Raw genomic sequence first — 16,508 nt, 5'->3', positions numbered from 1 at the left:
GTGCCGGCTCCCTGCACACATAGCCAGACTACACATCGGCTAATTAACCAGATGTGTACTCTGGCTAGGAGTGCAGGGAGCCAGCGCTAAGCGGTGTGCGCTGTTAACCAAGGTAAATATCGGGTTGGTTACCCGATATTTACCTTAGTTACCAAGCGCAGCATCGCTTCCACGCATCACTGCTGGCTGGGGGCTGGTCACTGGTCACTGGTGAGATCTGCCTGTTTGACAGCTCATCAGCAACCCGTGTAGCGACGCTCCAGCGATCCCTGCCAGGTCAGGTTGCTGGTGGGATCGTTGGAGCGTCGCTTAGTGTGACGGTACCTTAACACGCAATATAGAGCTCTTGGTTTGGTCATATAGATCTGACTGACAGATTTTCTTTTAGAATGTTTTTTTCAGAAAGAGGCCTTCATAGCAACATTAAAATGTGTTGTATATACACCAACAATGATTATTATCTTGCTCTGTGTACATTTACTTCTTTTACAACCTTTTGGGAGTTACTGTAAACTATTTAGAGCATCTTGTGTTTCAGGTTTACTGGACATAGAAGGCTGAATCTTTTGAAGAATATTTGCCATGTGTTCCGATATGGCCAGAATACTCCCATAAATACATAATATCTCCAGAAGAGAAGAGCTGACACATGTCACACTTGCCCCATATTTTCACTCCCTGTCCGGTTCAGGCTCTTCCGGTCTCCGGTTGCCTTGAAGAGCAGTAAAGTGAAAGAACAGGGAGAGGTGTACAGATGAATATCTGGTCTGAGGAATCCTAACAAGTAAGCTGGAGTCAAACATGATGTCTGAAAAATGGGGGGGTGGATTTGACATCCATAAATTGGGTCTGGTTTAGAGCTTTGTTTGCAGTGTAGTCAACAAAACAGGTGTCTGAGATTTTGTATACAGGAGTTTCTGATTTGGTCTGGACTGGGGTATGTATGAAGAACTAGGAAGAGCTTGGGTTTGTCTAAAGTACTGGGGTTTGTATATGTGACGCCCTGACAAAATCAGGTTGTCACAGAAAACTGTATCCATCTTCCAGGGGCAGGATTCTCTCCTCCTTGGCCCTCCATCACAACCCCACACAGGTACATAACACCAGCCACAAAAGCCTAGTCACCCCCCCAGGACAATAGGGACACACCAGTAGGCGGGGCCAGGCAGATGGTGACACCCACCTAGGGGTTCTGAGGTGTCAAGGGGAGGGAACAACAGTTGAGTCAAGTCAAGCAGAGGTGTTGAGAGGAGATAGTGGGAGTGAGAGGAGTGAAGTGGTAGTCAGGGGTTGTAGCTCCCGGACTACTGGACTACTTGAGCTGACTAGGTGGCAGATGGCAGAGCAGGGCCACAGGCGAAGGAGATCCGATCGCGGGAGACCTGAAGTGGACCGGAGCAGGGTTGTAGCCCGCCGGTGCCGACAGCGGGAATCCAGTCTGGAGGCCGTGCACAATCGGGGTACCTGTACCCTAGGGCGAGGACAGCTGCAAGCACTTTTCAATTAACCAGCAGGGGACAAGATTCCAAGTCTTGTCGCGTTAACAGCCCAGATAGAGCGAGACGGAAGCCCAACGAGGGGGATAGGGCGTCTGCAAGTGCCTGCTAATATCCCACGGGTCAGTTCTCGCGGGCCACAGCTCCCACGGAAAAGTCACCGGGAGTGGACTTCCCTATTTCATGCGGACTAGTCAACACACAAAACACCAACCTAAAGTGCAGAAGGAAGGGCCCCTGTTTTGTCCACCGATGTGCGGGACCCGAGCACACCCCTCTGGAGACTACCGGTTACCGTCAGTTGGTATACTATCTGGACTCAGTGTGATTTTATTTAAAACAGTGAGTACACCGGTATCATCCGGTCCATCCCCGCAGACTGTGCCCGATCACTCTATCTCACCGACACCTGGGCCCCGGGACAACACCTCCCCTCCACATGTGGAGGGGATACCATCCTGCTGCCCCACTCCATCAGCCCCGGGCACCCCATACTAAGGCAGCGGCGGTGTCACCAACAATCACCGCAACACACGGGTGGCGTCACTGAGAAAACCTCCCCTATATAACAAATTCCCCTTTTTCACTTGCGGGCGACGGACGGGTGCTCAGGCCCGGGTCCGGCTTCCCCTCGAGCCACCGCCACGCCCCCAGATCCGAGCGTCTCGAGCAGCCCCCCTGCCGTGGTTCGTCCCCTGCTCGCAACATATACGAGGGTAAAATCTATATACCAGCATAAGATATTTACTGTACTTGGGGATTTGTGTGGGTCTATATACAGATGGGACTGGATGGGGTTGGTGTTAATCAGGGAGGGTTTAGTCTCATATCTATATTCAGGTAATTTTGGTTTGGTACCTGGCTGGGGTTTGCATAAACAGAAGTTCTGATCTGTGTATTATATGAGTGTGGATCTGGTATGGGATCTGTAAGCAGGGAGATTGTGATCTAGAGCCTATATAAAGGGAGTTAATCTGTTTAGAGGTCTGAGGTCTGTATATGGCATGTTTAAGTGGGTGTTACTTTCTTTTTAAGGTATCTATAAAGCGCCATTTCATAATTACCGGTGCTTCCCTCTTCAGGTGTGTCTTTGGGGAAGATAACTCTTGAGCACCAGGGAGGGAAAAAAGAAGGAGGGAAACCTTCTTGGTGATTGCACCATGCCATTACTAGTGGATGCATGCCCACAATCCAAGCAACAGAGAAAGTTGGTGCCTGGTGCAATTGCTGTTAGCGGGAATCCTGTGCTGTTGAGGTCAATGGCCTTAGGGGTACTTTGCTGCGACATCGCTAGCCGATTGTAGCGATGCCGAGCGTGATAGTCTCCTCCCCTGTCGCAGATGCGATCTCTTGTGATAGCTGCCGTAGTGAACATTATCGCTTCGGCAGCTTCACATGCACTTACCTGCCCTGCGACGTCACTCTGGCAGGCGACCCACCTCCTTCCTAAGGGGGCGGGTCGTGCAGCGTCACAGCGACGTCACACGGCAGGCGACCAATAGAAGCGGAGGGCCGGAGATGAGCGGTACGTAAACATCCCGCCCACCTCCTTCCTTCCGCATAGCCGGTGAAGGCAGGTAAGGAGATGTTGCTCGCTCCTGCGGCTTCATACACAGTGATGTGTGCTGCCGCAGGAATAACACTGTACCTGTCGCTGCAACGAAATTATGGAAATGACCGACACTACACAGATCACCGATTTTCGACGCTTTTGCGATCATTTATCGGTGCTTCTAGCCTTTACACATTGCGACGTCGTTACCGGAGCCGGATGTGCGTCACTTTCGAGTTGACACCGACGAGATGGCAGTAGCGATGTCGCAATGTGCAAAGTACCCCTTAGTTTTAGACTGCTCAGCGCTCCAGTAAAGATAGTTCGCACAGGTTTAAGACAATTGTCTATATGCTATTGTCTTATCCATGTCTATAAAACTCTCCAATAGAATTCAATGAGTACACCTCTGTCCATTATTGTCTTTGTGCTTGCTGCAAACTATAATTCTAAAGGCAGTTAAAAACAGCTCAGATAAAATATGTGCCTCTTTAAAAGGGTTGTCCACTACTAGGAAAATTTCTATCTGATTCAACATATCCCCAGGTAAAATAAAAAAGACTATACTCACCTCCTGTACCAGCACCGTGCGGTGCTGGGGCTGACATGGGCTTGTGAGTTCACGTGAGCTTCACGTCCAATCAGTGCCGGCTTCCTCACCCGCCTTCGGACCAAATGAGTTAATCAACAGGAAGTGAGTGGAGCTGCATCCTGTTGATTGTTCATTTAGTCTGAAGGCAGGAGAGGAAGCCAGCACTGATTGAATGAAGGAATCTCGTGACATCACAACCGCAAGTGAGCCCCTATACTGCCAGCTGTGGCAGAACTGGAACATCGCCAGCATAGGAGGTGAATATAGGCTTTATTAATTTACCTGGGGCAAACATGTTGAATCAGAAGGGGTTATCCCAGTAATTGATAACTCTTTTAGCTGTTTAAAGCAAACAAAGTAAAAAACTACAACCTAAGAATAAAAATAGAACAACAAACATGCATCTATAGCTGATTTAAAATATTAAAATTGGTACAACAAAATGATACATTCCCTTTAAAAGCATAACACCTTGATAACATTCAAAACTAATAGGAAATAGGATTGTGTAACTTACCGTGTACTCTGTTTGCAAGACGACATGACCCATGGGAAAAAAAAAAAAAAAAAAACAGAAGAAATAAATTAGAAACACAGTAGTAGTATATTTGAAGTATATAATCTCCAGCTTCTGCTTATTTATTCAATTCTAATCACTTTTTCATGTAAATTACATAGCTTAGTGGAAAGTCGCCCAGAAACTTCACATCCTAGTCATTAGTTACATAAGTTGAAAAAAGGTCCATCTACATCAGGGGTCTCAAACACGCGGCCCTCAGGGTAGTTCGTGCGGCCTCCAGGCCCGTGCCCCTGTTCACTATCGCGGCAGGGGCCGCAGCCACTGTCTGCACTTTATGTCAGATGAATGTGTTGCAGACGCTCCGCTCTCACCCCTGCAATACAATCATCTCACATAAATCACTGACAGTGACACTGCAGCTGCCGCGATAGTGACTGGGGGCCGCACGAAGCAGAGATGAGGCAGCGGAGGGAGCGCGGGACAGGTGATAAGAATGGTGTGTGGGTGTGTGTGTGTGTGTGTGTGTGTGTTGGACGTTAACCCCTTAGCGACCTATGACGTACTGGGTACGTTATAGCTCCCTGGTACTTAAGGACCCATGACGTACCCAGTACGTCATGGTGAAATCGCGGCCCCGGTGGCTGCGATCGCTGCAAATACCTTAGATTCGGGGAGGAGGGGACCTCAGGAGGGGTGGTGTCTCCTCCCCGGACCTACGGAGGCTGTGATTGGCTGAGCGGCGTTCGTCAGCCAATCACAGCCACTAATGCTTCAGTCATTGAAAATCGCTGAAACATTGAAATCCAGCCAAGATTAGGGCAGCTGTAGCCCTGATCATTGGCTGGAGCTGGGTGACCTGTGTTTCACCCGCCCCCAGCTCTGATTGGAGAGACCGGCCTTGTGACCGATCTCTCCAATCAATGTGGATCTGGGGCCGCAGACCACTCCCCTCAGCTTCACTCCGGCATCTGTGGAAGGTGAGGGGAGCTGCTGACCCATTTCTACAGGATGGGGACAAAGTGCGCACATTACTATGAGATGGGGATAAGGCTGGGGACATTACTATAGGATGGGGACATTACAAGGATGGGCACAATACTAATGGATGGGGACATTATTACTATAGTATGGGGACATTACTATAGGATAGGGACTAGGATGGGCACATTACTATAGAATGGGGACAAGGCTGGGGACATTACTATAGGATGGGGACAAGGTGGGCACATTACTGAAGGATAGGGACATTACTACAAGGGGACAAGGATGGGAAACATTACTATAGAATAGGGATAATGCTGGGGACATTACTGTAGGGTGGGGACAAGGTTGGCACATTACTAAAGGATGGGCACATTACTATAGAATGGGGACAGTACTATAGGATGGAGACATTGCTACAAGGGTACAAGGATGGGGAACATTACTATAAGATGGGGGGCAAGGATGGACACATTACTATAGATTGGGGACATTACTATAGGATGGGGACAAGAATGAGCACATTACTATAACATGGGGACAAGGATGAACACATTACTACAAAATGGGGACAAGGATGGAAACATTACTTTAGGATGGGGACAAGGATGAGCACATTACTGTGGGATGGGGACTAGGATGGGCACATTACTATAACATGGGGACAAGGATGAACACATTACTACAAAATGGGGACAAGAATGGGGAACATTACTTTAGGATGGGGACAAGGATGAGCACATTACTGTGGGATGGGGACTAGGATGGGCACATTACTGTGGGATGGGGCACAATGCTACAAGGGGACAAGAATGGGCGCGTTACAACAATATGGGGAACATTACTAAAAGATGTTGGTCAAAATTTCTATATAGTGCTAATTGTAAGACTATTAGTTACAAGAAAGGAATAAAATGTAAAAAAAAATGTTTATATTTAAACAAAGAATGTGCACGTTTGCTATAATGAACAAGTGAAAATGTTCAAAATCAGTGATCCCAAGGTGTGTAAAAAAAAAAAAAAAAATTATATATATATTATATATATATATATATATATATATATATATATATATATATATATATATATATATGGTACCAATAGAAATGTCACTTTGTCCTGCAAAGAGTGCGGTCCCCCCCAAATAATTTTTTTTCCTCTGTACGGCCCAAACACCCAGCCGAGTTTGAGACCCCTGATCTAGTTCAACCTTCCTCCACCAATTCTACATTTTGTCCCTAATCCAATGCTGATTATGAACCACCAACTCTTAGGGGTACTTTTCACGTTGCGACATCGCTACCGAAATATCGTCGGGGTCACGGTTGTTGTGACGCACATCCGGCGCCGGTAGCGACATCGCAATGTGTAAATCCTAGGAGCGTTGATAAACGAGCGCAAAACAGTCAAAAATCGCTGATCTGTGTCACGTCGTTCATTTTCATAATATCGCTCCTGCTGCTGGTACGATGCTGTTTGTCGCTCCAGCGGCGTCACACATTGCTGTGTGTGAAGCCGCAGGAGCGACAAACATCTCCTTACCTGCATCCACCGTTAATGCGGAAAGAAGAAGGTGGGTGGGATGTTACATCCCGCTCATCTCCGCCCCTCCGCTTGTATTGGCCGGCCGCTTCGTGACATCGCGGTGACGCCGAATGCACCTCCCCCTTGAAGGAGGGATTGTTCGGTGGTCACTGCGACGTCGCCGACAAGGTATGTGCGTGTGAAGCTGCCTTAGTGATAATGTTTGCTACGGCAGCGATCACCAGATATCGCATGTGCGACGGGGCCAGGTACTATCGCGCTGGACATCGCTAGCCAATGCTAGCGATGTCGCAACGTGTAAAATACTCCTTAAGCCGGTGTGGAACATCCGTAAACTGTGGACCATTCGTGGCTTGATTCGGTCACTGTCCAAATATTTATATATATTGGGCCCATTAGACACTGTGGGTTCAGCAATACTACAACCTCTGTGACCTTGAATGTCATGCCCGTGTCATATGCTTAGGGCCACAAGTAATGTGCAAAGTATCAGCATACGCATATATACTATACAGTTGCAGTCAGATTAATTTGCTTTAGGGTGCTTTCACACATCCGGATTTTTGCTCTGCGGCACAATACGGCGTTCTGCAGAAAAACCGCAACCGGCTTTTGTAACGCCGGTTGCGTTTTTTTTTGCATAGACTTACATTAGTGCCGTATTGTGCCGCAGGGGCTTGCGTTCGATCCGGTTTTGGCCGCATGCGGCAGATTTAGCCGATGCGGCGGCCGGATCGAACGTCCCCTGCAACGTTTTTTGCTCCGGCAAAAAACACCGTATCGCGCCGCATCCGGCCGCTGCGGCGCATTTTTCAATGCATACCTATGGAGGCCGGATGCGGCGCGATGCGGAAAAAACCGCATCCGGTCGCCGCATGCGGTTTTTTCCACTGCGCATGCTCAGTAGCATGCCGCAACCGGAAAAAAACGGACGGGCCGCATGTAAAAACTTATGCAAAGGATGCGGTGTTTTCGCCGCATCCGTTGCATAGTTTTCACAGCCGGATTGAGCCGCAGGGCTCAAACCGGATGTGTGAAAGTAGCCTTACTGTTTGTATAACCTGAGCACATAGTGACCGACAAGAACAAGTTTGTTTCCGTATAGAGGAGAAAGATTTCGTCTCTCTCCAGAACATGCTTTATTGACACTACTGTGTGACATCATCTATTTTGTAAAAGTTCTGTATATAGACATAAAACACAGAACTAGTCTACCCAACCATAATAACCATAACAGCATTATAATGCAGCTACCATGCAGGTAAATACACAACTCATAAAGATACCTTATCTTTTCACATTCTCATGTCAGGGAAACAAAGCAAACTGTGTCCTTTTCCTTCTTTTGTCCTCCTTGCTAAACATTCTTCTACATAATGGGGCTATTTAGATGGATTTTTCAAGATACAAAGCTGATCGTTAGGGGTGCTTCACACACAGCGAGCTCGCTGCCGAGATCGCTGCTGAGTCACGCTTTTTGTGACGCAGCAGTGACCTCATTAGCGATCTCGCTGTGTGTGACACTGAGCAGCGATCTGGCCCCTGCTGCGAGATCGCTGCTCGTTACACACAGCCCTGGTTCATTTTCTTCAAAGCCGCTCTCCCGCTGTGACACACAGATCGCTGTGTGTGACAGCGAGAGAGCGACAAATGAAGCGAGCAGGGAGCAGGAGCCAGCATCTGACAGCTGAGGTAAGCTGTAACCAAGATAAACATCGGGTAACCAAGGTGGTTACCCGATATTTACCTTAGTTACCAGCCTCCGCAGCTCTCACGCTGCCTGTGCTGCCGGCTCCGGCTCTCTGCACATGTAGCTGCTGTACACATCGGGTTAATTAACCCGATGTGTACAGCAGCTAGGAGAGCAAAGAGCCAGCGCTAAGCAGTGTGCGCGGCTCCCTGCTCTCTGCACATGTAGCTGCATTACACATCGGGTTAATTAACCCGATGTGTACTGTAGCTAGGAGAGCAAGGAGCCAGTGCTCAGTGTGCGCGGCTCCCTGCTCTCTGCACACAGCGCTGGTAACTAATGTAAACATCGGGTAACCATACCCGATGTTTACCTTAGTTACCAGTCTCCGCAGCTTCCAGTCGGCGGCTCCGTGCAAGCGCAGCGTCGCTTGCACGTCGCTGCTGGCTGGGGGCTGTTCAGTGGTCGCTGGTGAGATCTGCCTGTTTGACAGCTCACCAGCGACCATGTAGCGATGCAGCAGCGATCCTGACCAGGTCAGATCGCTGGTCGGATCGCTGCTGCATCGCTAAGTGTGAAGGTACCCTAAAAGGAAGTCTTAAGCTGGGTTTACACACTGCAACATCTCAAACGACATCGCTGTAACGTCACCGGTTTTGTGACGCAATAGCGATGTTGTTTGCGATGTTGCAGTGTGTGAAACCTATCAGCGACCCGGCCCCTGCTGTGAAGTTGTAATCGTTACAAATCGTTCAGGACCATTCCTAGGTCCTTTGTTTCCCGCTGTGCAGCATGAAGTTTCAGTCTGTGAAGACTTTGCAGCGACTTTGTTAGCAACTTCCCTTTCAAAAGGCTGCTTATCAACGTCCCCAGCAACCAGCTAGGTCGCTCTGCAGGTCCGGATCGCTGTTGCGTTGTTGGACAGGTTTGCCTGTTTGAACGCTCACCAGAGACTTAGCAGAGACTTAGGGAGGTTGCTATTGCGTCACCAAACCGGTGACGTTACAGCGATGTCCTTTGCGATGTTGCAGTGTGTAAACCCAGCTTTAAGGCCCCTTTACACACTGCAACATCGCTAGCGATATCGCTGTAATGTCACCGGTTTTGTGACGTAATAGCGACCCTCCCCAGCGACATTGCAGTGTGTGACACGCATCAGCGACCTGGCCCCCGCTGTGAGGTCGCTGATTGCTACAAGTCTTTCAGGACCATTCTTTGGTCCTTTGTTTCCTGCTGTGCAGCATGTATCGGTGTGTTTGACACCGTTACAATGACATCGTTAGCGACCCAGCCCATAGGCGTGCTAGCGTTCCCTTTCCAGCGAGGTCGCTCTGCAAGTCCGTATCGCTGCTGCATCGTTGGCCAGATCTGCCTGTTTGACAGCTCACCAACGACTGTTAGAGACTTTCCAGCGATCCCGGCCAGGTCGAGATCGCTGGTGGGATCACTAGAAAGTCTCATGGGTGCGTTACACGCTGCGACATCGCTAGCGATTGCTAGAAATGTCGAGCGCGCTAGCACCCGCCCCTGTCGTTCGTGCAACATTTGGTGCTCACTGCCGTAGCGAACTTTATCGCTACGGCAGCGTCACACGCACATACCTTTGCAGCAACATCGCTGTGCCCGCCGAACAATCCCTCCCTCAAGGGGGAGGTGCGTTCGGTGTCATAGCGACGTCACTGCGGCGTCACTAAGCGGCCGGCCAATAGAAGCGGAGGGGCGGAGATGAGCGGGATGTAACATCCCGCCCACCTCCTTCCTTCCGCATTGCCGGTGGACGCAGGTAAGGAGATATTGTCGTTCCTGCTGTGTCACACATAGCGATGTGTGATGCCGCAGGAATGACAAACAACATCGTACCTGTGGCAGCAGCGATATTAAGGAAAGGAGTGACGTGTCAACGATCACCATTTTTGAATGATTTTGCGATTGTTGATAGTTGCTCCTTGGTGTCACACGCTGCGATGTCGCTACCGGCGCCGCATGTGCGTCACTAACAACGTGACCCCGATGATATATCGGTAGCAATGTTGCAGCATGAAAAGTACCCTTCAGTGTGTAAAGGGGTCTTAACATAATGGCACATCGCTTTGATATGCCATCACTTTTTTATGGGTTAAGGTCTGAACTTTTTGGACCACGACTAAATATTAAAGAGCTCACAGTACCGGTGTAGTAGGGCTTTGTTCCCTCTGTGCAGCGAACTCTGAAGCAATATGAATTGGGACAGTTGCAATTCCCTGCACTCCTAAAGGTATGTGCCCATGATCTGGACATGCTGCATCCTGGACACAGCATGTCCTCTCTTGCGAGGCCGCGAGTGCTCTCTGCAGGAAACCACAGCTGCTTGAGCCCACGATCAGGGTTTGGGAAGCTGCGGACTCTCTCTCTATTCTCCCTGTGGAGAACTCTCGCGGATCCACAGCAATAAATTGACATGTTTTGGCTTGGGAAGCCACATCACAAGTCAGTTTACGCTGCGGCAAAAGCAAGAACAGTTCTAGAAATCCCATCCCGTCTACTGTGCTGGTACTGTACCATGCAGCGTTTTGGACTGGATCATGGATCCAGTACATGCCACTGGATAAAAGAGGCTTGCATTCAATGTGTTTCAAAGCCATTTAAAGCTTCTTCTTCAGGAAAGGAATCTCTTATCTCTGTCCTGGATATTCTTTTGGAAAGTCTTCAGCAGCGAGGCGAGAGAACGCCTTCTGTCCTTTTTCATCATTATATTTGGCTCATAATTTATGTCTACTACTGAAGCTCAGCCTACGAAGTAATACATGCGCAATCTACTCATTGTAACTAAAGGCTGCTTTACACACAACGATATTGTGGCGCCCCTGAGGCTTCCGTCGCCACAGGAACATTGCACTCCAGCCAGAGGTGTGATGTCCCATCCTGGGTAAGGAAATGAGTGAACGCCGGTCCACAGGCAAATCTGCACTACACCCATTGTTAGGTACACACAGGGACCAGGGACAGTGGCAGCTACCCTCCCATGCTGCATGCTGGGAGGGGCCGTAAGACCCATCTCTGATCCCATAGGGTGAGAGCTTAGCAACTGGGTGGGTGGGAGGAGCCAGCCGAGTGTAGAGTAGTCACAAACGACGCTACATCGTTCAGCGATATATTGTTTGACCAAGGCGGTCGTGTGGATGTTGTTCGTTGTTGGTAGGGTGTCAAATGTAGCAATATGTCTGCTGCGTTCCAAACGACGAACAATATTTTGAAACTGAACGACGTGTCAACGATTTTCACTCTATTTGCGATTGCTCGGAGTCGCACGTAGGTGTCACACGCAACGATGTCGCTAGTGATGACGGACGTGCTTCATGAAAACCATGACCCCGACGACATATCGTCAGATAAATCGTAGTGTGTAAAGCGGCCTTTACTCTATCAGTGTAAAACTTCATTATTAGAAATAAGAAGACCGTACAGCTCTATAACTGAAACTCTACAGTAATATGCATTATTTATGGCCTGACGTATCACTAGCAATTGCCAACACATCCTCAGTGGTGAAGTTTAAACTTTCCAGACTCATAATTCTCAAAAGGAAAGTGCTGCATTGCTACATAAACGTTGGATGTTCTTTCCAGTCTGTACAGAGGACTGCTGTGTAGCCTTATTCACTTAACAAGGACATTGTCACTTGATCAAAAATTGAAATAGATACCTTGGAAAAACCAATGAGCTCGCTAGATTCTGCCTCTTTTTTTCTGTTTTGTCCTAAGTCGTTCCATTGCTGAGAAATTCTTTTTTGTTGCTTTTGGAGTGCAATATGAGAAATCTCTGCTTTTAGTGCAACTTAATGTCTTTTCTAGGTGTGTGTATTTTAACCCCTCCCTCACAGACATAGCTCTGAGATGTCTAAGACACAGCGTTTGGATGAGAGGGGTAAAAGAGTACACCCCCAGAGAAGACTGTGAAGAAACAGTTTCATTACAAGCAGAGATTGCACATATTACACTCAAAAGGCAGCAAACGCAAATAACTCTACAGTGGAGAGACGCAGTGCAAAATGAAAATAAAGACGAAAAACAGCAGGATCAGGAGAGCTCAGGGATTTTTACAAAGTATTTAACTCAATATTATTTTGCGAGGGACTTATCTTTTTGAACAGAGCTTTTTTGCAGTTAACTGTACAGCAGACAAGTCTAAAGCCAGCTTTACACCTTACAATTAGATGTGCGATCTCGTATGCGATGTGACACGCCCAGGTCGCATATGCGATCTAATGAGATTGCACATAGGTCGTTCATTTGCTGTCACACGTGCGTTAGTAGTCTATGTTAAATTGATCAATTTTGTGTGCGATCCTTTAGATCATGTGTTCCGTGACGTATGCATTGGGCACCCTTTTTTTTTTTTATTTATTGACTTGCCAAGCATGTGTATGTGTAGGGATGCGTTTTTACTATGTCATCTGCCATTCAGCTCTGCTACATGGCCGCTGACAGCAGACACAGACAGCCATGTAGCAGAGCTGAATGGCAGATGACAGCAGACACAGACAGAGCCGCACTGTCAGAATGAACTCGGGTGAACTTCACCCGACTTCATTGTCATGCTGCGGCTCTGTCTGTGTCGCGTCCTGATTAGCGATCACCAGTGAATGACTCACCGGTGACCGCTAAACTCCTGAGTAAGTGAATTGAGCAGCCCTCTCTCATGCTCACCGATCCCCGATCCCCGGCGCTGCACGGCATTCACACTGCTCCGGCGGCTTTTACTGTTTTGAAAAAGCCGGCCGCCCATTAAACAATCTCGTATTCCCTGCTTTCCCCGCCCACCAGCGCCTATGATTGGTTACAGTGAGACACGCCCCCACGCTGAGTGACAGGTGTCACACTGCACCCAATCACAGCAGCCGGTGGGCGTGTCTATACTGTGCAGTGAAATAAATAATTAAATAATTAAAACAAACGGCGTGCGGTCCCACCCAATTTTAAAACCAGCCAGATAAAGCCATACGGCTGAAGGCTGGTATTCTCAGGATGGGGAGCTCCACGTTATGGGGAGCCCCCCAGCCTTACAATATCAGTCAGCAGCCACCCAGAATTGCCGCATACATTAGATGCGACAGTTTTGGGACTGTACCCGGCTCTTCCCGATTTTCCCTGGTGCGTTGGCAAATCGGGGTAATAAGGAGTTATTGGCAGCCCATAGCTGCCACTAAATCCTAGATTAATCATGTCAGGCGTCTATGAGACACCTTCCATGATTAATCTGTAAATTACAGTAAATAAACACACACACCCGAAAAAATCCTTTATTATAAATAAAAAACACAAATATATACCCTGGTTCACCACTTTAATCAGCCCCAAAAAGCCCTCTTTGTCCGGCGTAATCCAGGATGGTCCAGCGTCGCTTCCAGCGCTGCTGCATGGAGGTGACCGGAGCTGCAGAATACACAGCCGCTCCGGTCACCTCCACACAGCAACTGAAGACAGCCGCGCGATCAGCTGAGCTGTCACTGAGGTTACCCGCTGTCACTGGATCCAGTGGTGGATGCAGCGGTGGCCGCCGGTAACCTCAGTGACAGCTCAGCTGATCGCGCTACTCACCGCCGCTCCTCTCACCTCCACGCAGCAACTGAGGTGAGTAGCGCAATCAGCTGAGCTGTCACTGAGGTTACCCGCGGCCACCGCTGCATCCACCGCTGGATCCAGTGACAGCGGGTAACCTCAGTGACAGCTCAGCTGATCACGCGGCTCTCTTCATTAGCTGTGTGGAGGTGACCGGAGCGGCTGTGTCTGCTGCAGCTCCGGTCACCTCCATGCAGCAGCGCTGGATGCGACGCTGGACCATCCTGGAGTACGCCGGACATGGAGGGCTTTTTGGGGCTGATTAAAGTGGTTAACCAGGGTATATGTTTGTGTTTTTTATTTCTAATAAAGGATTTTTTCGGGTGTGTGTTTATTTACTGTACTTTACAGATTAATCATGGAAGGTGTCTCATAGACGCCTGACATGATTAATCTAGGACTTATTGGCAGCTATGGGCTGCCAATAACTCCTTATTACCCCGATTTGCCAACGCACCAGGGCAAATCGGGAAGAGCCGGGTACAGTCCCAGAACTGTCGCATCTAATGTATGCGGCAATTCTGGGCGGCTGTTGGCTGATATTGTTAGGCTGGGGGGCTCCCCATAACGTGGAGCTCCCCATCCTGAGAATACCAGCCTTCAGCCGTATGGCTTTATCTGTCTGGTTTTAAAATTGGGGGGACCGCACGCCATTTTTTTAAATTATTTAATTATTTATTTCACTGCACAGTATAGACACACCCACCGGCTGCTGTGATTGGGTGCAGTGAGACACCTGTCACTCAGCGTGGGGGCGTGTTTTACTGTAACCAATCATAGGCACCGGTGGGCGGGGAAAGCAGGGAATACGAGATTGTTTAATGGGCGGCCGGCTTTTTCAAAACAGTAAAAGCCGCCGGAGCAGTGTGAATGCCGTGCAGCGCCGGGGATCGGTGAGTATATGAGAGAGGGGGATAGACTGACATGGACAGAGAGAGAGGGACAGAGATAGTGACGGACTGACAGAGATTAGTGAATGACAGACATTGTGAGGCGCTTCAGAACGCAGCTTTTCAGCTGCGCTCTGAAGCAGACCTTTTTTAAGCTGCGGTGCAGAGCGCACACCTGCGCACATAGCCTCAGACATCAAAATCGTATGAGGGATGTCACACGTTTCAATTGACTAGGTTCATACAACAAAACGTCCAATGTATGAGGAATAAACGACGTGTATGCGATCACCGTATTTTCGTTCAATCTTGATTGCACGTAGCTGTCACACGCAAATACGTCACGAACGATGCAGGATGTGCGTCACTTACAACTTGACCCCGACGACGGATTGAAAGATTTATTGAAGCGTGTAAAGCAGGCATAAGACAGGAAAAAAGCCAAGGGAATTTTAGACAACCTTTTTGCTTTTCAAACCAGCAGGTGTTACAGTTTTAGGACCAGTGCCCGGCTGGAACCTCCACCCCCTCCCCAGGGGGTAGGTGGAGGCCGGCATGACGTGGCTAGGGGGGATAGGGTGAAGAGGGAGAGGGGTGGGGGTTTAGGGACCGTTAGGCTAGGAGCGGGAAAAGTTAGGCATTGCTGCGGCTGCAGCTGAAGTAGTTGTCACAGTCAGACACTGCTGCCGGAAAAAAAAAAAAAAAGAAAGTGACCGTTTTCCACCTACTATGGACGGTCTGTTGGAGGAGCTGCGGGGGGCGGCCCGGCGCCATCCATCCGGCTGGCTGGAGGAGCAGCTGCGGTCGGTGCTGGCTGGTGGCGTGGTGTCGGGTGCGTCTGCCCCGGCTAGGCCGCAGGCGCGGCCCGCTCGTTGCGGTCGGCGGTTGGGGGGGGCTCCGGGGCCGGCCGCGGAGGTCTCTCCGGTTATTAGGGAGCGGCCATGCCGCAGGTCCAGGCCTCCGGAGCGTCTCTCTCCCGGCGGTTCCGGGCGGGCCACAGGGCAGGCGCCGGGGCGATCCAGTGCAGCGCCTGCGGGGCCTCAGCGGCAGCGGGGAAGCCCCATTAGGGACCCTCCGGCGGTGGGGGGGGTGTCCAGCCTTGGGAGTCCCCTCCGGGCCGGGAGGAATTCATGTCCGCGGCTGAGGTCAGCGGTGGTTAGCAGGCCTCGGCCCGATAGGGGGGAGGGGCCTGCTGCTACCTGGAGTCAAGTGGACCTGGAGGCTGCGGCGGGCCGCACTGGCGATGTTCCGGTCGGGCGGCCTGGCTGGTCAGCACGGGACATGGAGGACGGACGGCGGGATCCCTGGCAGGAGGTCGGCGGGCCAGGGCGGGACTGCTCTGGGTCTCAGCAGCAGCCTGGCGGTCGGGATCCAGGAGCGGCGGTGCATGGACCACCTGGATTGGGCTCGGGACCGACCAATCCGTGGTTACCTTCGCCGATCGGACCTGTGGAGGACTTCAGACAGGAGAGGGACGCGGCGCCAGGGACGGCTGGACGGCAGGATTCGGGATTGACGGCTGGCGGGATCACAGCTCCTGCGCAGCTTGGTGAGTACAGCTCTGTGTCTTGTTTGTCTTCTTTGACTAATGATGTGTTAGGTAGTGCAGTGGGTCCGGCTGGGGCTGGGATGGCTCAGGGGCAGG

At 50.0% G+C, this 16,508-nt stretch overlaps 1 protein-coding gene across 1 annotated transcript in view; it reads right to left on the bottom strand.

The window, feature by feature from the left end:
- Positions 1-16,508, bottom strand: part of LOC142256949 (cytoplasmic phosphatidylinositol transfer protein 1-like) — a 221,297-nt gene that overhangs the window by 42,690 nt on the left and 162,099 nt on the right. The window contains exon 4 of the mRNA XM_075328963.1: positions 4,158-4,165. Within this exon, the coding sequence (XP_075185078.1) occupies positions 4,158-4,165 (8 nt within the window). The remainder of the gene's footprint in view (positions 1-4,157; positions 4,166-16,508) is intronic.

Source organism: Anomaloglossus baeobatrachus, chromosome 11, assembly GCF_048569485.1.
Source record: "Anomaloglossus baeobatrachus isolate aAnoBae1 chromosome 11, aAnoBae1.hap1, whole genome shotgun sequence".
Taxonomy (NCBI): Eukaryota; Metazoa; Chordata; class Amphibia; order Anura; family Aromobatidae; genus Anomaloglossus; species Anomaloglossus baeobatrachus.
Note: the sequence above shows the minus strand (reverse complement) of the source record. Positions and strands in the feature narration are given on the sequence as shown.